General features: G+C 46.3%; 1 protein-coding gene across 1 annotated transcript in view; it reads right to left on the reverse strand.

Annotated features, from left to right (window-relative positions):
* Window positions 1-26,170, reverse strand: part of TNXB (tenascin XB) — a 99,549-nt gene that overhangs the window by 52,742 nt on the left and 20,637 nt on the right. The window contains exons 11-17 of the mRNA XM_056844146.1: window positions 25,852-26,151; window positions 22,770-23,072; window positions 20,924-21,232; window positions 17,932-18,231; window positions 15,862-16,149; window positions 13,041-13,328; window positions 474-761 (exon numbers count right to left, since the gene is read on the reverse strand). Coding sequence (XP_056700124.1) covers window positions 474-761; window positions 13,041-13,328; window positions 15,862-16,149; window positions 17,932-18,231; window positions 20,924-21,232; window positions 22,770-23,072; window positions 25,852-26,151 — 2,076 coding nt within the window. The remainder of the gene's footprint in view (window positions 1-473; window positions 762-13,040; window positions 13,329-15,861; window positions 16,150-17,931; window positions 18,232-20,923; window positions 21,233-22,769; window positions 23,073-25,851; window positions 26,152-26,170) is intronic.

Below are 26,170 nucleotides of genomic sequence, written 5' to 3' on the forward strand. Positions count from 1 at the left end.
GATGGACCACTGGTCTGATCCAGCAGGGCTCTTCTTACGCCCTTATCGTTTGTACGCTTGTATGTTTCAGTTCATCTAATCTGATGTTTATTGTGTTGTATCCAATGTGTCACCTTCATTATAACAGATGGCATGTTCTGAGGGAAAATTGTGATAGAAAAGAGTAGGAGTCCAGTTGCACCAGAAAGACTAACAACATTTCTGGCAGGGTATGAGCTTTTGTGAGCCACAGCTCACTTCTTCAGATACAGCTAGAGCATGTATCTGAAGAAGTGAGCTGTGGGTCACGAAAGCTCATACCCTGCCAAAGATATTGTTAGTCTTTAAGGTGCTACTGGACTCCTAGACTTTTCTACTGCTAATGACAGACTAACATGGCTACCCATTGTGAAAATTGTGAATTAGCTATGCTCCATATGCATTCCCCCCCCATTTTTAAGGTCCACAGAATGTTACAGCCTTCCCCTGCTGACCTGTGACAGCATCAGCAGAAACGGGGCCGAAGCGCTTGCGACCAGAGACTCCGTAAAGGTTGAACTTGTATCTGCGGGAAGGAGCCAAGCTGGGGACGGTGACCTCACGGGCATCCCCGTCCACGGGCAAGGTCTGAGCTTGGCCCTCTGCATCTCTGTAGTGGACAGTGAAGGAGTCGAAGGTTCCCATGGGGACGGTCCAGGAGAGACGGGCAGAATCGCTGGTGACTTCAGAGACCAAGAGTTCCCCAAGGCTGGGCTGGGCTGGGGGTTCTGTTGGTAAGGGGGCTGAAAAACAGACAAGGAACAAAGCAAAGATACAGCTATCACTGGAGGAAAAAATCACACAATCACGAGAAAAGGCAGAATGAAAGAGAGAAAGTTGCAAGAGGTCAAAGACGGTGATCAAGCCATTCTGATGACCTCTCCAGTACCTTGCTGGCCCTAAGAAGCATTGATTGATTGATTGATTGATTGATTGATTGATTGGACTTTTATGCCACCCTATCCTGACCAGGTCAGACTCAGACAAGCAATGTTAACATAATTAAAACCACAATTAAAACAGAAGAAAAAGAAGAAGAGGAGGAGGAGGAGGAAGAGGAGGAGGAGGAGGAGTTGGTTTTTATATGCTGACTTTCTCTACCACTTGAGGAAGAATCAAACCGGCTTACCTTCCTTTCCCCTCCCCACAACAGACACCCTGTGAGGTAGGTGAGGCTGAGAGAGCTCTAACACAGCTTTGACTTGCCCAAGGTCACCCAGCTGGCTTCATGTGTTGGAGTGGGGAAACCAACCCAGTTCACCAGATTAACGTCTGCCACTCATGTGGAGGAGTAGGTTCTCCAGATTAGAGTCCACCACTCCAAACCACCACTCTTAACCATCACACCATGGTAGCTCTCTAAATTAAAACTACACTATGAAGTCCACATGAAGTTGCTTTACATTGAATCAGACCATCAGTCCATCAAGGTCAATATTGTCTATTTAGACTAGCAGCGACTCTGCAGAGCCTCAGGTGGAGGTCTTTCATATCACCTACTGCCTCATCCTTAACCGGAGATTCCGCAAATTGAACTTGGGACCTTCAGCATGCCAAACAGATGTTCCTCCACTGAGCTATAATCCCTGCTAACAAGTTGCTCCCCCTTCAGATCTGTTGTTTTAATAGAAGGGGGGGACCCTCCACAGGATAAACGATCCAAGTTGCCTAGGGCTTTGCCGAAGTATTTTCAAATACATAAATAAATAAGGCAAAGCGCTCTAAACGGCTGCTGCCACTCCAAATCTGATGTCCTAATAAAAACAACCTCCATGCAACATCTGTCGAGTAAAGCCAAGCGCCAAGAACAGCTCGGCAACCTGCGTCAATCATATCATTCAAAGCAAATTTGCGTCCATGGGTTTGTTTGGCAGAGCTTCTTCTCTTTCCTCCCCGGCTTGGGGACGGGGAAGAACCTACGCAGGACGCCGAAATCACGTCCCCTTTTTGCGTCGTAAGAACAGCTTTGAACCATCTGAAGCACACAACTGTGTAACTGAGAACTATTGTGTAGCCTAACGGGTTGCCAATCTCCTGGACTGGTCATGGCAACCCTGGCAGATGTGTGCAGCAGCCTCTCCAGACCAAGTGGCAAGCCTGTGCCGCCATGGAAAGGACTTCTCTTCATCCCTCGAAACCAGCAGTCAAAGAGCAGCAGCCAAAGCAGTCCCTCCAGCAAACCAGAGGGCAACCATGTTCCTGTGTATCCTGCTCTAGTGAAAGCCATATTATAGGGAATATGTCCAGGCATGTAGCCTGCACCAGCACCCCCCCCCCTCTTGCAACATCGGACTAGTTCAGCAAAGCCATTCAGCAGACATTAAGATAACAATGACTCGCTCTTCAGCAACGATCTCCAGACATTAGCAGTGATCGCACCTTTTGTTTCAAGCCATTAAGCCAATCAGTGAGACTCCTGACTTCTCCTGGGATTGCAAAAGCCATTGGAATTATAATAGATTTCCAAATTCTCACTACCCCACAGCTTAATCCTTTGTCACCTTTTTGCCACCTGGGAACCTAGGAGGAGTTCTCCCCGCCCCCAGAAAAACAGTATAATTGGGGTGCTCTGAGCCCATTCGCTCTCTCTTCCTTGGGCCTTCCCCTCCATACTGCCTGGCACTCTGCCAGAGGGGGTGTTCATGCTTGGACACCTAGCCCCCCCTGTCCCCTTTTTATCCCCCAAAGCTGCATGGAATTCAGGACGGACAACTAATCTGCAAGAGAGGTGCAGTATATTTCCTCCTCGGCCTGTCACATGGCGAAAGTCTCTTTTATTCCTCTGTTTATTTCCTAGATTCTCTGTATGTGTGTATGCATAACTGAATGCTTGAATATATAAACACTATTTAATTTGGACTTCCTAGTCTCTGTCTTTATTCAAGGTCTCATTAAACGGATTCTGGTAGAGTTGAGTGCGATCTCGCTATAAAAATACATAGTTACCGATTGCTAAGCTAATTTCCCCAATTAAAGAGCAATTCGGCTAACAGATTACTGGTGGAGGAATGCGGGCACTCCTACACGTCTGAGTGCACATGAGTCGACACGTGTGTATTTAGCGTGTAGACGTAGGAAAAAGTTTTTGAGACGCTTTGAATTTTGACCAGTTTTCCACCAAAAACCAATTGTCACGTAAAATGACAGTGTGTGTGTGTATGTGTGTGTGGCTCTAGAGAGCACTATTTTGTGGGTTGGCTTTTCCCCCCTTCATCTCTGCCCACCACTCGTCTCAGCCGCCCGCCGGGCCACCTTCCCGGCAATGCCAGGGAGACGGGTGTGTGTCGCCCTGGGAACCGCATCTCTTTCTTGAGATTCCCCATTTTGAATGGCTATCTGGGATGGGTTACTGCAGAGTAGGTTTTGCACGTAGACATCCTGCACCTACACGTAGGCAAATATAATATCCCCTTCCTGGAAGATTGCTCAATAGGAAAAGCCTCCCCCTCCCCATTTTGCTAGGGTTAAAATACCTGCCCCAGTTTCTTTTAAGCGGCCAGGAGAGCCCAGATTCTAAACACTGCAGAATCTGCCCAGTGGAAGCCTGCTTAGTAAATAAAGCAGGAGTCCATTTCAAACTGGCCAGGAGAGCCAGGAGAGCAGTTTGAATTGTCAGGGACCCTTAGCTGAAGGAGATAGGCAAGGCTACCCCTTTTAAACTGCCAGAGAGCCTGAGTAGTAGTTGTTCTGTTTTGTGCTGGCCAGGTGCCAAGGAAATAGTCTCTAGGGCTGAGCCAAGGATATAACTCAGAACCCCTTGCAGAGACTTTGCGTAAGGGGCTAAGCAAAGGACATAGCTTATGCCCCCCCCCAACTAAAATAGCCTTGCCCGACACAGGTAGGAATCCTGGTGGGTGGCAAGATTTTCCAGAGAGTGAGTAAAGCAAACTTCCCCAGAAACGTGAGGGGTCAGGCGACCTAGACTGCCTGCGCTCACCACCCCAACTTCCCCAGAAACGTGAGGGGTCAGGCGACCTAGACTGCCTGCGCTCACCGCCCCAACTTCCCCAAAGACGTGAGGGGTCAGGCGACCTAGACTGCCTGCGCTCACTGACTCAGAAAGGGAAATTAAATAGCAGACGGACAGGAGAGTCCTGACTGCGGCCGAGGACAGGAGAAGCGAGTCACCTGATTCCTCCCCCCCCCTCTTCTTGGAAAGTGACGGGTATAGCCGGCGAGCGAGGGCTCAGCTTTCCAGAAGGTGCATTTTTGAAATTAAGCCCCGCCAAGGGTTAGGAGGAAAGGATTAAACTGCCTGAAACTCTCCGCCTGGAGTAGAGCTCCTTAAGGGTAAAGCCAGGAGAGACTTAGGTTTTTTACGCCATTTCCGCCCGGGGAGCATTTTTAAGCCCCGTCAAGGGTTAGGAGGAAGGGACTGAACTGTTTTTGAACCATCTCCACCCGGAGTAGAGCTCCTAAAGGGTGAAGAAAGGAGAGGATTGAACTTTTCACGCCACTTCCGCCCGGGGAAGAAAGTAACTAGTGAACAAGATGTTCAAACAGCAGAGTAGCCTCCCACGTGTGGCAAGGTGGCTTGCTAAGAAGGGTGATTGTCCGTGGGAAGAAAGTAGCTTTTGCACCGAGAACCCAATTGCAACCTTGCATAATGCGATCAATGCCTTCTGCGAGAAGGACAAGCCGTCCTCTTCACAGAAAGATAAATATATAGCTTGGGGACTGTACACAGCCCTCCAAGACTGCATATCCATGTTAAACGAAACCAGGAAGGTTTTTGCCCAAGTACAACAAAAGGATGTCCTCTTGCAGAAAAAAGAAGATAAAATCCAGAGATTAGCCACTGAGAACCAAACAGTAGCTGCAGCCATGTTAGAACGCATCAAGGAAAAAGATGCTCTAATATCGCAAATTAGGGAGTTGGAGAACCAGGTAGAAGAAATTAAAAACAAGCACGCCCGTGCCGCCCAGGCCGCAAAGTACCTGGCAGAACAAGCCAACCAAAATTTTGAGGCTGCTTCCCATGAAGCATGCCAGAAGGAGATTCACGCTCTAAAACAAAAGCTGGAGCTCCAACATTCACTGATCAGCACGGTGCACCCCCAAATACTGAAAGCTCTTCCCATGCACTCTATCATCCACGAGGCAGGGACACAGGAAACTCTAGCGCACGCCCCACAAGAAGCCACCATAGAGGGTCCCCTCCCTGTTAACCCAATCAGGTCCCGAGTGGTCCAAGTCACCACCAGAGAGGAAAAGCATGTCCAAAAGCAGGTTAAGGAAACAAGACAGTGGACCAAGGAGGAGCTAGAAACCATAGCCTCCTATGTGGGCCCCTTTAACCAAGATACAGCAGTCTCCTGGTTCACGATAGTCTCTGCCTCATACCCCACGGCTGATGAGGCCGACTTAACAGCGTTAGCTCTACAATGCACCCCTCTCCAGGAGCAGGCACGGCTCTTCTCATTCATTGCCCTCCGTGGATTGCGCAACAAACCAGTGCTGGTCTGGATGAGGGAAGTGCTGGAATTCATTAAACCCGGAGAATCACTCCCAGCCCTCTTTTGGAAGGAGTACCAAGACCCAGAAGAGGAACCTGAGGCATATGTAATGCGCAAACAGCTGCTGGCACGCTTAGCTAAAATTGTCATTAACAATCAACACGGGGAGCCAGACTACAATGATAAAAACTTCACAGTGGCGTTAGTAGACAATTTGGACCCCGACACCAGAGTTATTGCCGGCCTGATATCTGTGGGCGACACGCCCTGGGAAGGAGTAAAACGGAAAATTTGGGAGGCTGCTAGACTTCTTAGAATAAAACAAGCCCGAAGTGCCGAGAGAGAAAAGCACCCTCCAGAACAAATCCAGGTAGTCACCTATTCCAATGACAGCCCCCACTCTCAATTCAGCCCACATCAGGCTCTGCAGAGTTCACGAAGGAGAGGTTGGAACCAATTTCAGGAAAAAGAGGCAAGCCAAGGCTGGAGAGAAAGAGGCTCGCGTTTTAAACACTCGCAGCCTTCTTCCTTCCATTCTCGGAAACCCTACCCCACAGGTGACTCTTGCTCAGCCAACTCCCTTCCAAACGCTCCCCCCTTGCCTGCAGAGACAGGGCACAAAGCAGAATTCCCACAGCAACGCAGGTCTTCTGTGTATAAGCCCTCCTCCGCTGCAGGTCAGGATCCCCTTCGATCAATGGCATGGGGTCGCTTGCAAAGCAGAGGGGCAAACATGGAGAGCTTTTGCATGCAGCCCACAGCGGTCTTACTCCGCGCTCTTGCTGATCTAGACAGCCCCGCTCCAACCACTGACCATACCACTAAAGGTCTTCCCCTTAAGGGAATGGACAGAATCAAAAGACTAATTCGAACCCAGAACCAGCTAAAAACCTTAACGGAAGTGAACAAGGCTCTTAAATTGGAACTAGCCCATAGGGAAAATAAAATCCAGGAATTAACAAAGTTTACCAAGGAACGAGATTTGGAGACTGAGAGTCTCCCCAAGAAAAATCAGGAATCAGAAGCTGCTCTTAAAACCAAGCAACTCCAGACTGACTTTGACAAAATGAACCTCCAACTAGAAAGGAACCGAGTGGAAACTGAAAATTTAAAATCACAACTGCAAAGTGTGCTGGAGTGTCATAGAACCACAGAAGTCAAATTAAAAACTCTAGAGAAATCCTACTTAGAAATGGAGTCAAATATGTTACAAGGTTGCAAAGCAAAAGCAGGATTTCCAGTGGCAGGGGTAGTCGTGCAAGAAAAAGGACTGCCTGGCAAATCTCAGGCAGGCTCCTCACTTCCAAGTGCCCTGGAAAAGAAAATTAAGTGCAAACCAGCCATTCAGTCAGACCAGAATTCTGACTCAAGTCAGCCTCTTCCTCTTCCCAACCTTACAAGCCTAAATGGGAGAGGATGCAAAGTGGAACCTTCAAGGACCAACACAAAAACTATGCCTCAGAGCCTCCCAGGACTGAAGCAGCATATTTGGGAGAGCTATTCACCCTTAGTGCAAGAGAAAGGCTGGAAAGCACGGGTCCAGAACACACCTTTTTTCTTACTGGACCCACTCAATACATGGAAAGGACCACAGCCCTGGTGGAAGAAGCCACCACAAACATGGCAAAGTCTTGAATTTGTGTTTTATTTAACCCTTGCTTTACAGAATTCACTTGGATATACACAGGCTCCTCTGCCTGTCTTCTAAAAGGAACTCTGTATATGCACAGAGGTGCCACCTCATTAGGAATATAGTTTGTGTGTCATGATTTTATGGTCCTTATATATATAGATGTTCGGATAGAGCTAATACCTCATGTGTTGTAGGTTGCTTTAATCCTTTTACTTTGAGTCTAACGTTTTAAATTCATTCTAAGTTATTGTTGATAGTTCAAATGTTTTCAACTTTGTTTTGCAGCAAACAAATTTATAGAGCTGTTCTAAACAAGCACCCTAGTGGAACAGCTTCTTGGTTTCTCTAATTTTGTGTTTCTTTCTTAAGTGTGTACCTTTCTTGAAAGTGTGACTGTGTTATCTTGACCTAATCGATCTAGTTGTGTTATTGCTAGCAATCTGCAGATATTTCTTATAATCCGGTACCCCATGGTGATCACCTTTAGTTTAATGATTTTTCTATTTGAAGATTTTGCAGTTTTCTTGTATGTCATGATGTGCAGTTGTAATGAAACCTCCCTGGGTCAGAGAAGTCTATCTGGCACAGGAAAAGGATAGTTATGTAACTTGTTTTTCTCCTACAGGAAACAGAGTTGTGTATGTGGTAAATATGATAAATCGATATTTAGGGTACATGCTTTTGTGAAGATCCGGCCAATCTCACAGAAACATCTGCCTTGGTTCCCCAAAAGTACAATGCGGTTTGCGCAAAATTGGCATGGGGCACCAAATGGAAATATTCAAGGGAGTGCGCTCCCCCAAGTGCCTGTATGTTTGCAAGTGAAACTAGTATGTGTGTGTGTCAATGCCCCTTCCCACGGTACCTGGGAAAAGGCAAGGAAACCATTTCAGTGTACACATAGGATAAGTTATAAATATAAGGTTAATTTTACTGCGCAGTAAAAATCTTTTGTTTAGTAAATGGTAGTATATTTGTAAACCTAGATTCTTCCTTTTGTAAATATGTGAAAAGTGAATAATGAAGGGGGGTGAGCCCCACGTGCTCCGCCCCTCCCCCCACAGCTCCCAGCCCCACTTCATTCGGTTTTATAGCTATTATTACTGTGTTGAAGAAACATGAAGGTGAAAGTATGTTGACATGGTGTGAGGAAAGAAGGTGTTTAGAATATAATAGATAAAAGGATGGCTAATGCTTTGGGACTGCAGCCCATAAGCAGCGGCCAAAAAGGATTGTATTGTTATAAGAAGGTCAGTGAAAAGTTTTGAAGTGTACTTGAATAAGATGGTCTCGAGAGTGGTAACTAAAAATAAGGTGGGGCTGCAATCCTAAGTGATGCAGCAGCTGAATGAGTTCATCCAACATGGTAATAATCTGTAATCCTCCAAAATGTTAGGGTTGTTTCAGGAAAACAGCAACCCGGGCTCTCTAGCCCCCTGAAGCAACCCCCAAGCTCTCATTTTAGTTGCAAGTTTTGGTTCTTGCCTGTCATGGCAAATCCCATTAATGCAGCTCAATGTACATAGTGCACTCTGCACAAGCACCAAGGCACCATTGCCTTGTGTCCCTTTTTGGATTCCTCCTCCTGTAAGAACCTTGTGATTTGCTCAGTTTCAGTAAACTCACACCAGGACCTCACTAAACGTGAAACCCAGGTGCTCTATTTTTAAAAGATGGATTTTTGCTTTAATTTGGTAAACAGTTTTGAATTTGATTTTTGTGTGGATAACCCCTGAGTATCAAGACTCACCAAAATCTCATTAGGAACAGGGGAAGCCGCATTGCTCTCCCTCCTCTCGCTCTTTAGATAAACTGGAACCCACCCCGGCTTCCAAAGTGCACTCTGCATATGCCCAGTGGTGCCACACAGCCTTCTGGCACGGGGTGCACCTCACGGAAACAATCCTTTCCTCCTCATGCATTCAGAGGAAAGGAGGGGGGGAGAAGATATACAATCTACTTTTTATTTTTGAACCACTGTTATTTTTTTTGAACTTGGAACTCTTTAAAGGAAAGAAATATAATCAATTTTTTATTATAAAGTTGAGAAGTCTTTGAAGTTTTTATGCCTGATTTGAAGTTGAGTTGAAGTTTTTACTCGATTTGAAGTTGATTTGAAGTTTTTAAAATTTGGACCTTTTTTTTGAAGAGAGAAATATCAGATTTTGAGCTGGGTTCATTTTCTTTTGAATTGTTGTATGATTTTGATCTTTTTTCTGTTTTTAAGTTATTTTTGAGAATTTTGAAAAGCCCTGATTTTTGTTTGCTTCAACCTAGCTCCTTCATTCCCTGGCATGCTAACAAGGCTATCTGGGATATGAAGGGGGGGTGGAGAAGCAAACCGCCACTGGAAGGGTCTCTTCCTTCCCCTCTTGTGATCTTGTGATACACATTGCATTGTATTCATTAACAGTCTTGTTTTCTGATCCATGCCAACCAACCAGGAGAACCGGGAAGAAGAGTAACCCCCCACCAATTTTGTTCTGTTTACAGTGTTCAACTTTCTCTCCTTTAAGAAATCTCAATGTTTTATGCATACTACAATGTGTGTACTGTCTTTGGTTATTAATGGCAGCCTACAGAAGGCTGCTCCCTGATATTTTCTAACTTGATCATAACACGTCTCTATCATATGAATAGTTGCCTGCTTTGTAAGAACTTAATAAGCAACCAGGTACTCCCTCCCCTTGGGAAACAAGGGAAAGAGGAACAAACTGTCTTCATGCTCTATTTTAGCTTTGCAACACTCCTCTCAGCAGCAGCTGCTGGATACTGTATGGATGCCTGCTAGCCCCTTTTGACTAGATTTCTCCCTGCAAGGGCCCCTTCTACCGGAAGAGCTGACTGCATTCAGCTCTCTCCGCCCCAATGATTTTTTTTATTATTATTTTTATTGTTTGCCTTGCTGTAAGGTGCAATGCTAGTGCAAAGCACCCCCCAATCCATCAATGTGTCTAAGTAATATTGTTAAGTATGCAAGCCTCTGCTCCCGAGCACCCACCACTACTACTGGAACTCCCTGCTGTATGCTCCTCCTTTGTTCCTCTATGCCACCTCCAGGCAGGAGACTCCTGATCAGCAACAATCCTGCTGCAGCCAGCCTGCGGGCAAGGTGCCCCAAAGGTCGCCAAAGGAGGGAGGGTAGTCAACAATGGGCTTGCGAGAATGCACAGGGAAGGGAACAACTACGAAATCTTTCCTTGCTGACAGGGCATAATTAAAAACTGGATCTCTGCTTTAAAACCAAGTGTCTCCCCCTCCCATGTAGCAGTCAGTTTCTGTGTAACCCTCGTATCTATGCATTGCTGTAACTGGTTCAAATGGGACCCTGCGCTGATATTAATATCCAGGGTTCTCTCTTGTGCCAACCTCCTGGACAGACCTGGACATGCCCCAAAGAAAACATCCAAGATCCAGCGGCCACTGCTTTGATTGCTCTCGCCAAGGAGGGAGAGGGGTGATTTCATATGTGTATTCTTCAATGTGTACAATACAGGCTGCAAGGGACTGCCCCTTGGAGCCACTATGTTTGTTTTGCCTAGTTTAAGTCTGTGAACCTCCCATATGTTTTAATATCATTGTGTAGTAACCCCCAGACCTTTCAAGCATAAGGCCCTAGTCCCCTACAACTAGAGACATGCACTTTCTGTGTGAATTTTCTTTTGAGGGTTAAGTCTTTATTTTTTCCAAATAAAATCATTTTCTTGCAAAGCATATGATCAAGAATGAAATGTGCAATGCCTGAGCCAATCTGTCTCGAGAAGAAGAACCAATTCCAGCTGGCTGAAAGCAACCATTAAGATTTTGTTTAACCCTTCCCTGACTGTAGAACTTTGAGCTCTTTTTGGACTCCAGGGGGGGTGATGTTTTGGTTTGTTCTTTCCTTTTCCAAGGCACCTTCAGCAAATCACCAGCGGTCTATCTCAGTATTTTAGTTTCATAGTTTAGAAATGTAATTTGAGTTTAGTAAGAGCATTGCTTTATTTGCTGTTTATCTGTATTGAATGTATTGAAGATTGAACGTGCTGCATTGAGCCATCCAATGTAGTTGTTTTAAATATGCTTGCAAATTCAAGAATTCATATTCCTCTCTAAAGTGTACTGAGTTCCATAGGCAGTCCCCTTTTAACCTGGCCTGGTTTTAGATTAGTCAAATGGTTCCCAGACCCCTTTGGCTTGTGCATCTCAGGTTTATGCATCTTCAATCAAGGTCTTCAAGCAGGTATCCAGGTCGTCTTCTCCAGTTGTGTTGACATCTCCACTAGAAGTGTCGACGTCAACAAGGGGGGGAATTGTAGCCTAACGGGTTGCCAATCTCCTGGACTGGTCATGGCAACCCTGGCAGATGTGTGCAGCAGCCTCTCCAGACCAAGTGGCAAGCCTGTGCCGCCATGGAAAGGACTTCTCTTCATCCCTCGAAACCAGCAGTCAAAGAGCAGCAGCCAAAGCAGTCCCTCCAGCAAACCAGAGGGCAACCATGTTCCTGTGTATCCTGCTCTAGTGAAAGCCATATTATAGGGAATATGTCCAGGCATGTAGCCTGCACCAGCACCCCCCCCCCTCTTGCAACATCGGACTAGTTCAGCAAAGCCATTCAGCAGACATTAAGATAACAATGACTCGCTCTTCAGCAACGATCTCCAGACATTAGCAGTGATCGCACCTTTTGTTTCAAGCCATTAAGCCAATCAGTGAGACTCCTGACTTCTCCTGGGATTGCAAAAGCCATTGGAATTATAATAGATTTCCAAATTCTCACTACCCCACAGCTTAATCCTTTGTCACCTTTTTGCCACCTGGGAACCTAGGAGGAGTTCTCCCCGCCCCCAGAAAAACAGTATAATTGGGGTGCTCTGAGCCCATTCGCTCTCTCTCCCTTGGGCCTTCCCCTCCATACTGCCTGGCACTCTGCCAGAGGGGGTGTTCATGCTTGGACACCTAGCCCCCCCTGTCCCCTTTTTATCCCCCAAAGCTGCATGGAATTCAGGACGGACAACTAATCTGCAAGAGAGGTGCAGTATATTTCCTCCTCGGCCTGTCACATGGCGAAAGTCTCTTTTATTCCTCTGTTTATTTCCTAGATTCTCTGTATGTGTGTATGCATAACTGAATGCTTGAATATATAAACACTATTTAATTTGGACTTCCTAGTCTCTGTCTTTATTCAAGGTCTCATTAAACGGATTCTGGTAGAGTTGAGTGCGATCTCGCTATAAAAATACATAGTTACCGATTGCTAAGCTAATTTCCCCAATTAAAGAGCAATTCGGCTAACAATTGCGTGATGGCGTCTAGAACCCATCTTTCATCCCCCATGGAACTCAAAGTGGTGTCCGAGACATATGAGAAGCGGAGGTGCTTTGCCATTGTCTTCCTCTGCAGAGCCTTCCTTGGTTGTCTCCCTTCCAAGCACCGACCCTGCCTAGCTTCCAAGATCTGACAAGATCACACACATGTGAACACACAAAGCTGCCTTATACTGAATCAGACCCTTGGTCCATCAAAGTCAGTATTGTCTACCCAGACTGGCAGCAGCTCTCCAGGGTCTCAGACAGAAGTCTTTCACATCACCTACTTGCCTAGTCCTTTTAACTGGAGATGCCGGGGATTGAACCTGGGACCTTCTGCATGCCAGGCAGATGCTCTAAAACTGAGCTACAGCCCTTCCCCCAAGTCAGATCAGGCCATACCATGCTGCCTTCCCTCCCAAGATTATTGGTACCAGGCACAAAAACAAAGATCTATCTGTAGTATCTATATTTCTGACTGCATGCTTGGATGTTGCCAACAATATATTTAGCAAAACATGTTGTTTTACCAAAAATGCCACATTTAGTAAAATATCGTATTTTGTGCCTGTGAATCAGGAGCCATCGACACTTAAATTTTTTTTTAAAGCTTACAAAAGGTTTTCAGAATCACCCCTCGCTGACCTGTAACTGCATCGGCAGAAACAGGGCCAAGACGCTTGCGCCCGGAGACCCCGTAGAGGTTGAACTTGAATCTGCGGGAAGGAGCCAGGCCAGAGACGGTGACCTCACGGAAGACCCCCTCCACGGGCAAGGCCTGGGGTTTGCCATCAGCATCCTTGTACTGGATCGTGAAGGAGTCAAAGGTTCCCGTGGGGACAGTCCAGGAGAGGCGGGCAGAGTCACTGGTGATGTCGGAGACCAACAGCTCCCCTAGGCTGGGCTGGGCTGGGGCTGCTGTTGGTAAGGGGGCTGAAAAACAAACAAGGAACCAAAAAAAAATGCAATTATTGGATGGAGGAACTCAACAAGAAGGCAGAGAAATGAAGAATGAAGGAGAAATGTTGGAAACGGTTGTCTTTGGCACCAGATCATCCTTCTGCGGTATCTGGCTGGTCATAATGCAGAGCTCATTAAATGGTTGCTTCTTCTCAAAGTTTGATGCGTTAGTAAAAAAAATTCTCCATGCAACATCTGTCAAGAATGGCTAGGATTTTGCTTAGCTCCAAGAAAAGCTTGGCAGACAATGTAAATTATTTTTAATTTTTTTGTATGTAAAATCATAAAATCATAAAGTTGGAAGGGGCCATACAAGCCATCTAGTCCAACCCCTTGCTCAACGCAGGATCAGCTTAGAGCATCCCTGACAAGTGTTTGTCCAGCCTCTGCTTGAAGACTGCCAGTGAGGGGGAGCTCACCACCTCCCTAGGTAGCCGATTCCATTGTCGAACAACTCTTACTGTAAAAAATATTTTCCTAATATCCAGCTGTTATCTCTCTGCCTGCAATTTAAATCATTATTGTGAATCCTATCCTCTGCTGCCAACAGGAACAGCTCTCTGCCCTCCTCTAAGTGACAGCCCTTCAAATACTTAAAGAGAGCCATCATGTCCCCCCTCAACCTCCTCTTCTCCAGACTAAATATTCCCAACTCTCTCAGCCTTTTCTCGTAGGGCTTGGTCCTCACAGGGCTTGATCATCCTTGTCGCTCTCCTCTGGATCCACTCCATTCTGTCCACATCCTTTTTGAACTGTCCACTAAAAAGGCTGATGCTGCACTTGAATTTTTAAAAATCATCACAAGTAGGGTCTGGGAGAGGGGGAAGGAAAGATAGAATATATTTCTCCTTTCTCTAGTGTTGGGGTTGGGAAAGAAGCTACACCAGCATTTGGCTACTGAAGATCCCATCTCTTTCATCAGGCATTCCCACTTTCAAGCCTATGTTCATAACCATAATGACCATAAACTACTCAGAAGTAAGTCCCATTCAACACAAATTCTGCTTTTCCTTGAAAGGTTGCTCCCCCGTCCTTCTTTTTCATCCCAGTAATACCCACCCCCACTCTCTGAGGATTAGTTGGTTCTTTTGTGGTATTTATGAATCAATGGCTTATTATCAGTTCTCATTTCCTTGAGGGGGAGGTCACACTTTAACATTGATTTTCACCGTGCATCCCACCAATGATATCACTTATTATTTTTAGCTGTGTGTGTTGTCATAAGTGCCGTCAAGTCGCTTCTGACTCATGGTGACCATATGAATCAGTGTCCTCCAAAATGTCCTATCTTTGACAGCCTTGCTCAGATCTTGCAAATTGAGGGCCATGGCTTCCTTTATAGAGTCCATCCATCTCTTGTTGGGTCTTCCTCTTTTCCTGCTGCCTTCGACTTTTCCTAGCATGACTGTCTTCTCCAGTGACCCCTGTCTTCTCATAATGTGACCAAAGTACCACAGCCTCAGTTTAGTCACTTTAGCTTCTAGGATCAGTTCAGGCTTGATTTGATCTATAACCCACTGATTTGTTTTTTTGGCAGTCCACGGTATCCGAAACACTCTCCTCCAACACCACATTTCAAAGGAATCTACTTTCTTCCTGTCAGCTTTCTTGATTGTCCAGCTGTAGCCCAATTTTAAAAAGTGAGCAATGACTTTGGCTGGATGCAAAGTGAAAAGAAGCAATTAAATCACTTTGCCTCCCATGGGAACAAGAACCGATAATGTACTATTGATTTATGAATACTGTGAGAGAACCACCTGGCCATGAGAAACAGGAAATAACTAAGTTAGAAGGAGGAGAGAGAGAGAGCATTTAAGGGGACAGTTTCCCTGAGAAATTTTGTCTTTACTGTCCACTAAAAAGGCTGATGCTGCATTTGCATTTTTAGAAATCATCATAAGTAGGGTCTTGGGGGAGGGAAGTCAGAAAAACAACACAGAAAAGAGTGGAATGCAATAGACTGCCAATGGTACCACCTGGATTCTTCGTTGAAACTGAGTGGAAAACTTGATGGCAATTCTAGATTTAATAGCAAGCACTGAAACATCCCCGTTTTCCTTGGTGGTTTGGGATACCAGAATTCGGATGCAGACCCAACATAAGGGGCTATAAGCACTTTCTACACTAGAGATCTGGAAATGAAAAATGGCGAAGGAACACATGAAGCTGCCTTATACTGAATCAGACCCTTGGCCCATCAAAGTCAATATTGTCTACTCCGACCAGCAGCAGCTCTCCAGGGTCTTAGAGGTCTTTCACATCCCCTACTTGCCTAGTCCTTTTAACTGAAGATGCCAGGGATTGAACCTGGGACCTTCTGCATGCCAAGCAGATGCTCTACCGCTGAGCCACGGCCCCTCCCCTATGGAAAGACCAAGCTGAAGAAAGGAGAGAGGCACAAGTGGAGGAAGCCAGTTACATCTGGTTATGTGGGTCCTGAACCCTAGATAGGAAAGAAAATGCCATAGAGAGATGCCCCCCTTCACCTAGAGCAGCCGTTGCTGACCTGTGGTGGCTTCGATGGAGGCAGGGCCCAGACGCTTCCGACCTGAAATGCCATAGAGGTTGAATTTGTATCTGTGAGAAGGAGCCAAGTCGTGGACGTGGAAAGAGCGTAGGACCCCGTCGATGGGGAGGGCTTGGGGTCGGTCCTCAGTGTCTCGGTACTGAATGATAAAAGAATCAAAGTTCCCCGCCTCAACATCCCAGGACAGGTCAAGGGAACTTGGCATGATGTTGCCCACCGACAGCTCCCCTAGTCTGAGCGGCGGCGTAGGTTTCACCATCTGTGAAGCTGGAACAAAAACAAGCAGGGAAAGAATGAGGGAAAACCACTTTCCACAGAGGACAGAGAGGAGGTGAAGGTGTGAATGCAAGCCGGCGCAGTGTAGGACGTGAGTTGTGAAGAAAAAGAAAAAGAAGAGTTGGTTTTTATATGCCGACTTTCTCTACCACTTAAGGGAGAATCAAACCAGCATACAATTACCTTCCCTTCCCCTCCCCACAACAGACACCCTGTGAGGCAGGTGGGGCTGAGAGAGCTTTAAGGGAGCTGTGACTAGCCCAAGGTCACACAGGTGGCTTTGTGTGTCGGAGCGGGGGAAAGAAATCCAGTTCCCCAGATTAGCCTCCGCCGCTCATGTGGAGGAGTGGGGAATCAAACCCGGCTCTCCAGGTCAGAGTCCACCACTCCAAACCACCGCTCTTAACCACTACACCACGCTGGCTGGGTGAATGAGACAGTTCCCAGGATTCCCTAGGAACAACCATTAAACAAACATAAATTCTGAAAAACGACAATTCTGTATGGCTTGTGAGGCTGAATTCCCCCCCACACACACACCATAATGAAGTGTATATCCATAAAGCTGATGGACTACTGGATTATTTTAAATTTTAAAACAGCTGCCCTGTTTTTCCTTAGTGTGCTGCTGGGCCAGCTCTCCCCAGCGCTCGCTAGACCCCTGACACACAAACAATATTTCAACTTGGGATTCTAGGTTGGATTCACACTAAATTTTCCGCTCCGTGCGAGGCACTTCTGTTGCTGGAACAGAACATTCCTGCCTCTCCCCTCTCACTGCAGCCCACTGACCTCCCAAAAATGCTACTCCTGGGGGGTGGGGAACAGGGTACCCCCAGGACCAGTATGAGGCAAACTGGAGGTCTCCCACAGAAAGGGAGACTTGTTGGAAACGACCCTTCTGTTGGCAGAAAATTCAATCTGGATCCAATCGTCTGTCGTTAGTTTTGTCCCTACCCATTTCTGCCCTTAAAAAAAACCTGCCACTTAGATGTCTGAGCAGTCAACCATCCATTCACTGCCTTATTTATTGATTAATGTCTTTTTTAAAAGATGTTAATCAATAAATAAGGCCGTGTACGGCCCCTTCCAACTGTCTGATTCTATGACCACAGGTCTGATACAGCAGGGCTCTTCTTATGTTATAAGGTTCTTACTGAGTCAGATCACTGGTCTATCTAACCAGGTTCGGTCTGCTCCAATTGGCAGCAGTCCAAGGCCTCAGGAACAATTTCTTCAACGGCCCTTCTTTATTTTTGAATGCTGCAAAACTGCTCCAGGGATAGGTGGCCACCTTCGAGTTGGGAAATACCTGGAGATTTTCAGGGCAGAGCCTGAGGAGGGTGGGGTTTGGAGAAGGGATGGACTTCAATGCCATAGAGTCCAATTGCCACAGCGGCCATTTTCTCCATCTTTACAACTGAGATCTGAACTGATCTCAGTTGTAAAGCAGGAAATCTCCAGCCACCACCTGGAGGTTGGCAACCCTATCCAGGGAGGAGGCTTCACGATAGGTCAGGGAAGCTGCCAATCAACCCTTTCCACAGCTGTTTTCTAATGCAAACCCCTTTCCCCCCCCCTGACCTCATTTTAGAAAAGGATGAGATGCGTTTTAGAAGAATGTGGTGATGTGTGCACTCGGAGTCTGAGCTGTATTTATCTTATGTAGAAAATGTATATTCTGCCTCTCCGGAGACCTCTGCAAGCCCAGCTAGAAAGGGAGAGAATGATGTTCAGAGGAAAAGTTATGACTATCGTGGATCCGCAGCTGACCTGTGAAAACGTCAATGGAAACCGGACCCACTTTCCTGCGATCGGAGATGCCGTAAAGATTGAATTTGTATCTGTGAGAAGGCGCGAGGTTGGAGAGGAAGACCTCGCGGGAGCCTCCATCCACAGGAAGAGACTGAGGTCTGCCTTCTGCATCCTTGTACTGAACCAGGAAGGAATCAAAGCTCCCGGTTGAGACGCCCCAGGAGAGGCGGAGTGAATCGGTAGTCACATCCAAGGCTGAGAGTTCCCCCAGGCTAGGCTTCAGAGTCAATGGTTCTTCTGGGGGTGCTGGCACAGGGGCTACAAGAAAGAAAAGGGGGAGTGAAGGATATTGTGTCTGCAGGGGGTTCTGCTCCAGTCATAATCTAACCATGATTAGAAAAGCGCTACACAGGCAAGAAAAGATAATGCCGTCATAGTGCCCATGATAAACTCATTGGTCATTTATGCATGGGTACTTTCACTCACATCCCCCCCGGTCTGTCTCAGTTGTTCCTTGGAGTTATGAATGAGATTTCCGTCCATTAGAGATGACCTCGTGGCCAGCCCTCTCAACCAGCCCCCCGGGCCTTCTTGTTCCTCTAATAACCTGATTCTTTTATCTCTCCTGAGATCAGCCCAAGTGAAATCACCATGCATAAGCCAAAACCCAAGACAGGGGAGTTGGGGGGGGGGGGTTTGACGTTTTTCTCACAGTAAGCAGTACAGCCAATTACAAAACAGTGTTTAAAGGGGCAGGGACACAAATGCTTCCTGATTTTTGTCTCCAACCGGAGTTCTTTCTGAGCAGACAAAAGCAAAAGGGTTTTAAAGCAACGCTTGGGTTTCTCCCCCGCCCCCTTCCTTTAACAAGAGCACTGGTTTTTCAAATTGATTTGTAAACCAGCACTTGAGTTTGGGGAATGGGAACTGGGTGTTTTTCTCACAGCAAGCACTTCAGCCAATTACAAAGCAGCGTTTTCAAGGGGCAGGGAGACGCTTCCAGATTGGAGCTTGGTGACTTTGCTGGTGCATAGCAAATTTTGGAATTGCTACAGAAAAGTGTGGGTCCTGCAAGCATCGAACCCCGGGTAAAACTCCCATGCATAAGCAACCATTGTCTTGCCTTGAAAAACCTTACAAGGTCGCTGTAAGTGGGCTGCGACTTGATGGCACTTTTCACTACCACTATTGCATTACTGAAAAAGGTCTGCTGACCATGTGATAACATGGATCTTGAACACTTCAACCCCATGTCATGGTCCTAATCCAAATCAGGTCCAAGTGCACCTGCGAAATGAGTTCTGAGCATGAAACTCTCACAGCACATCTGTTGTCAGGGCCCAATGTGGACATGCAGGACACTCACACACACACACACACACACACACACTCACACACACACACATCGTAACTTGTAAATGGGTCCTAAAGATGGAAGCAACAGTAACAGGAATGAACCCTGATTCATCCCATTTATCCCCACCTCCCTCCTCTCTCTTTGGTCATTTACGCATGGTTGCTGTAGCCTCCTTTATTCCCTGTTTCAGCCACGATCAAATTTTCTGAACGCACGTTACCTCATTCCTTGTTGGCTCAACCCTGGTTCAACGCAAAATGAACCTGGCATTTCCCATTCCTCTTTGTTGAGGATTCAATGCGAGTTCCATTTCTGTCAGGGCAGTTAAAGAGTTTACTTGTTTACATCAACAGTTTAGATAGTCTCAAGGTGGCTAGGGAATCGCCATTGCAAACGTGCAGAAAGGCACGGAGTCAGAATTGTTTATTACCCGGTTCCTTTGTTAAAGGTGTGAAACTTTGGGGCAGGATGTGCCAGTTGCTTTTTCAATCTCACAGAAGCAAGATGCCTGTTCTCAGCTCTCCTGAGCTGGGACACAGACAAAAGGGATTTAAGCCTTAGTACCTGCTAGCATTTCTAGCAAGATTTATAGGGAACTAGATAGAAAGATTGTTATTTGTTTTTACTCCATGTAACCCTCCCTATTTAGGAAAGTAAAGGATTTTTGTTTGATTAAGAGAAAAGTCTTTGACTCTGTTTTATTGTGTGCTCGACTTGATTCTTTCTAACCACAATCACGATCCATTGGGCCTTGATTAACTCAACACTCTTGTGGCCCGAATTAAACCGTTCATCCCGGCTCATTCCAGAATCACTGAGCGAGCGTACAACTTTCTTGGGTTGAGCTTCGCCCCACCCTTTCCCAAACCCTTCTTCAAGGCAGCATGCATATAGCCAAACAGGGGAAGCACAGAAGATTGGCTTCTCTCACAGCCAATCACAAAGCAGTGTGTAAAGAGGCAGGGATTCAAGTGCTTCCTGCTTCCTGCTACCTCGGAGCTCTTTCTGAGGAAAAGAAAGGCTTTTTTTAAAACGATGCTTGGATTTCTCCCGCCCCCCCTTTCAGATTGCTTTGTTATTTTGTTCTTAAAATGCTTTTTTATGTGGCAGTTGGGTTTGGAGAGAATGAAATCTTCTCTCGCAAGGTAAGCCAATTACAGAGCAGCATTTAAAGGGGTGGGACTTGCTTTGGGAGACTGCTTTTCTGTATTCATGCCTCCATTAGCACACAGTTTTGTCCCTGATCATTCCAGCCAATGCATAGTTTCCCCCAACCCGGGTTACTTTGATCCTGGCTGAAATGGGGAATAAAGGAGGCTACAGCGACCATGCATAAATGACCTTTATCTTCCCTGTCCCAAATTTTAAAGGTAACATTTCTTGAAACAGGGTTTTTTTTTTTCTGGTTGTTACAAATTGACAGCATTATAATAGCAAATAATAATCAAACATAATAATCAGAGACACAACCCTCCATCAAAAAGGGCCAGGGATCCAAACGGAGGCCTGGAAGATACTGGGAACATCACATGTTATGACGTGTCATATCGTTGGATATCGCAGTTGCACCCTGAGAAAAAGATCTGTGAGTGGGACACAAAGAATGCTCGGAAATATTCACAACCGCTATCAGTCAGTTCAGCCACTGCTGACCTGTAACAACATCCGCGGAGAGAGGGCCAAGGCGCTTGTTGCCCAAAATGCCGTAGAGGTTGAACTTATATTTCTGGGAGGGCTCCAAGTTTGGGATGGAAAGTGTGCGGGAAGCTCCCTCCACAGGCAACAACTGAGACTTCCCTTCTGGGTCTTTGTAAAGGACTAAGAAGGAATCAAAATTCCCGGTGCGGACAATCCAGGAGAGATGGATGGAGTCACTGGTGATGCCAGCCACTGCAAGTTGCTCCAGACTAGGCTGAACAGGAACCAGCGCTGTAGTCACCTTTGGCGATGTTGCTGTCGCAGCTAAAAGAGAGATTAATTGGAATCCACTGGAGTGAGTTGAAACTTGGGGGATGGGGGGAAAGGGAGGGCAGGGATTGTGGGAATGGGCCTTGTTTTCCTACTCAGTGGGGATGCCTGCACAGGCTTGTCATTCGCCTCTCTGTGGCAGGTAAATCCCTGCCTTCAGCCCCAATCCCCACTCTTAAGTGGAAGGGCAAAAATGACCAGAAATGGCCCCCATAGTGGCCCTCTAGGAATTTCCCCATGTCTCTATGGTAAAGATGACAGGAAATGCCTAGAGTGTCACCCAGAAGTGACATCACATCATCCTCAAATTCCACCCTCCCTGGTACTCCCCTCAAAATCTCCTAGCATTTGCAAAGGATGTGCTGGCAACCTTATACCTGCACCACAGTTCAAGCTAACTCGCCATACATTTATAAGCTGGCAGGTCCTCCATCTTATCTTAACTGCTAGCAAGGTTGCTTTTAGTTTAGAACGACAAAGCAGAGAGGACGTGATTGAGGTTTATAAAATCATGAGCAATATGAATGGGTGGAAATTTTGCTTCTTCCAGCATGTTCCTAGAACTTAGAGGAGGCTACCACATCCTCTTTATGGACTTTAAGTAAACATCTACTTGGTTACTAAGAGAAACAGGTTGCAGGATGTTGGGTAGATAGACTAAGACATGGGCACCCCCCAGCATGTTTCCCAGCACATCTTTCATTTTTCCCATAGGACCTTTTATTTTTTTATTTTTTTGGCCAAGAGCCAATCATGGCTTTCTGTAACTCACTGGATCAGGAAGTGCTTCAGAAGAACCCAAGATGCATCACCTTTATGTCTACAGGGAGCACCCATCTGAAAACTGCTGCTTCTGTCACAGGGGGATGTTTGGTTTGGAGCATCTTAACATTTTGTTGAACCTCCCAGTATTTTGTTATTGGGCCCAGCTTCTGTGGCAGCCATTTTGTGACTGCTCCCATCCATGGCAGCCATTTTGTTGTGGCGCCCATCACCTGTTCACAAACTTCCCCAAACATTCACAGGTTCAACCAGGTTAAGGACCCCCCTGGACTATTCTCAAGTTCTGAATGGACATTCAAAACTACCTTATATTGAGCCAAACCAGTGACTCATCTTGTCCTTCCCTGTCTACTCTGACCAGCAATGGATTTCCAGGGTCTCAAGCTGAGATTTTCCCCACCATCTATAACATGAAATCCTTTAACTGGAGCTGTCAGAGGTTGACCAAAAACTGGTGCTACAACACTGAGCTAAGGTGAGGAAACCCTTGAAGGATAGGGCAACAGTGTCCTTTGTAATGCTGTCCAGAGGAACACTGGGGGATAAATTAAACCCAGAACATTAAGCAGGGACCACCGCCAAGGATGACATCAGTTATTCAAAGTTTTGGAGCCTACTCCTTGGGAAACCAGCCAGTGCTGAAATGACAATTGATGTTATAGCTGTTCCCTTTAAGGAAGCAAACCAAGTTAAAAGGGGTGTGTGGTTGATTCTGCTCAAGGCAATTCCTGCTTTCGCTGCTGCTGACCTGTGGTGGCGTCCGCGGAAACTGGACCTGACCGCTTGCGGCCAGAGACACCATAGAGGTTGAACTTGTATCTGCGGGAGGGAGCCAGGTTGGGGACAGTGACCTTGCGGAAGTCACCCTCCACGGGCAAGGCCTGGGGTTTGCCCTCTGCGTCCTTGAAATGAACCAGGAAGGAATCAAAGCTTCCAGTAGGAACTGTCCAGGAGAGGAGGACAGAGTCACGGGTGACATTAGAGACTGAGAGCTCTCCCAAGGTCGGCTGAACAGGGACCCTTTCCTCTGGCGGCGAATCCACAGCATGGGCTAAAACAGATAGAGAGGAAGTAATTTATGTAGCCTGGAGATCCAGTTTCTAAATGACGCTAGATAGAAAAAAGGAATAAAACAGGAAAGACTTCTCATTGTGGCAACAAGCTTGAAGAGAAAGGAAGAGACATTGAGGTTAAAAAAAGAGCTATTGAGGATAAATGAAGAGATATTTAGGTACAAGGAAGAGATATTGAGGAAAAAGGGACCTTTGGGATAATTTGAGCTACTGATCATCCAAATGCTCTAGGTTTGTAGCACCATTTTACTGGACACATTGAATTTAGCATCATGACTTCATTTTATAATTATATCTGGAAGCACAAACATCATAGATGTGAATGGCACAAAAAGCAATGCAGTTCAGCCGGCTGCTGGGAAGTAGACTTGACCACCCAAAAGATGAATGGATGCAATCCAGAACTGCATCCTCCCTCAGCAGCCGTGGCCTTGCACAGGTGACTTCCACATGTGTACAATCAATCTACAAAAGGAGGGTAGGATTGTGCTGCATGGGCCCACTACCCTTCCCCTCTCAATGCCCACATGTTCATCTGCTCTTCTGAAGAGTCTGTATGCATGTAAACTGAACACGTGTCTCTATCTTTACCCGATATTTTTGTAGGGTACCCAAAGGTGCAGAAAGCGCAAATCAAATGCTCCCAGTCTAGCGTTGCTAACCTCCAGGTGGCGCCTGGAGATCTCTTGGAATTACAACTGATCTCCAGAAGACAGAGATCAGTTCCCCTGGAAATATGGTTGCTTTAGAGCAGTGGTTCTCAACCTTTTTCCGACCGTAGCCCCCTTCCAACCTTGTTTCCTTCCTGTGGCCCCCCTGTCCTACCGGTAGAAAGGTAGCTATTTAAATGTTTTGTTTGTAAATAGCCAAGGAACAAAGAAGCATAAACAGACACACAAAATGCACACAGCAATTTTCACATGTGCCCCCCTTGGAACATAAGAACATAAGAAAGGCCCTGCTGGATCAGACCAAGGCCCATCAAGTCCAGCAGTCTGTTCACACAGTGGCCAACCAGGGGCCTCTAGGAAGCCACTAACAAGACGAGTGAAGAGAAAGGAAGAGACATTGAGGTTAAAAAAAGAGCTATTGAGGATAAATGAAGACATATTTAGGTACAAGGAAGAGATATTGAGGAAAAAAGGGGGACCTTTGGTTTCATCCCTATTGGGATATCCTGGGGGCCCCTGGGGGGGCCCATATGGCCCCAGGTTGAGAACCACTGCTTTAGGGAGTGAACTCTGGCATGATACCCTGCTGAGGTTTTTCCTCAGGCTTCACCCTCAAATCTCTAGGAAGTTCCCAACCAGAAAATCAGAAATCAGATGTGTGCGCAGGGGGTAATTACCTGGATGTTGTCTGCACAGGAATATGGGGTCACCATAAGTCGGATGCAACCTGATGGCACTTTCCCCCACCAACATGTAAACCTATCAAGCTTTTTTTTTGGGAGGGGGGGAGTGTTTGATCAATGTGCATGTGCACATTAATAATGTAGAGTGGAATAAGTGGCTCGAATCCTAAGTACCATGAGCCATGTTACAAGGAAGTAATTTCTCCATAACTCAGAAATGCAAATGTAAAAGGATTTTTTAAATGTGGATTTAAAAGGATTTTCAGACCATCGCTAGCTTGGGACGATTTCAAATTTTGCAGCTATCTGTTTTAATGGGAAAATCTCTCCTTTGCACACATCTGATTCCTGATTGCTTTTGTTTTTATGCCATATTCTCTTTCCTTGCACCAAATTTTTCCTGTTCAAGTTTGTGTATTTCTCAAAATCAACAAATATTCTTCACTGTTTGAGCACTGGAAAAATACAGCATGCTCCAAACACACTCGACTTCCATGAATGATCTCGGCTAGATGCCATGCAAAACATGGGCAGCAACAGTGACTCTGATTGGCTGAATAGGCCCTTTGACAATCTAAGCAGAAAGGGAAACACTTCACCACCAATGGAGCATTCATGCAAGCAGATCCCGACCTGGATGCAGGGGAAAAAATGGAGACGGGAAACACCAAAATATAGGAGAGGGAAGGAACAGAGGGACCATTGGAGAAGGTTTGTTCCGCAGCAACTACTGTAAAAATAAGAAATTTAAGTGTCAAAGGATACCACTTCTGACACCAGCACCATCTTGGGAAACCAAGAGGTTAAATGAGAAGTACAGACCTGAATGGCCCAAGCTAGCCTGATCTCATCAGATCTCAGAAGCTAAGCAGGGTCAGTCTTGGTTAGCATTTGGACAAGAGACCACCAAAGAACAACAGGGTTACTATGCAGAGGAAGGCAATAGCCATTTTTGCATGCTCACTCAAAGCTCTTTTTAAAATGCGACTTTAAAAATGCCTCCCCCCACTCGCCTGCTCCTTTGTTCCTGTTTGCATATCCATTAGCATATGCATAGCTAACGTGCCTCTGTTGTTTTACATTGTTCCTTGAGGGAGATTCTTTGCGGCAAACACCAAAGGTCGCGTTAAATGGGCTCTTTAGTAATGCAAAGCAGGTATGCGCTGGCTTTGCGGTCATGGTTCAGCGTGCAAAATTCAAAAAAATATGCGGGGCAATTCAGCCTGGAACGGGCTGCTAATCACCATGCAAATATGGCCAATGGTAAATCACCTCTGTTAGTCTCTTGCCTTGAAAACCCTACTGGGTTACCATAAGTCGGATGCAACTTGACGGCACTTTACACACACACACACAACAGATATGTGATAAACCTCCAGCCAAGCTGACACTTAGCTGCTGACCTGTCAATGCCAAGGTGGAAATCGGGCCATAGCGCTTTTGTCCAGAGAACCCATAGAGGGTAAACTTGTATCTGTGAGAAGGAGAGAGGTTTGGGACGATGACCTCGCGGGAGTCTCCTTCCATGGGCAGTGCCTGGGGTTTGCCCTCAGCATCCTTGAACTGGACCTGAAAGGAGTCGAATCTCCCACTGAGGACGGTCCAGGAGAGACGTACAGAATTGCTGGTAGCATCAGAGGCCGAGAGCTCCCCCAGGCTGAGCTGATCCACTCTTGCCTTATCTGGCCTCTCTCGAGATGGCACTATGAGGGTCAGGAAACA

Source organism: Euleptes europaea, chromosome 1 (genome assembly GCF_029931775.1).
Source record: "Euleptes europaea isolate rEulEur1 chromosome 1, rEulEur1.hap1, whole genome shotgun sequence".
In the NCBI taxonomy this organism is placed as follows: domain Eukaryota; kingdom Metazoa; phylum Chordata; class Lepidosauria; order Squamata; family Sphaerodactylidae; genus Euleptes; species Euleptes europaea.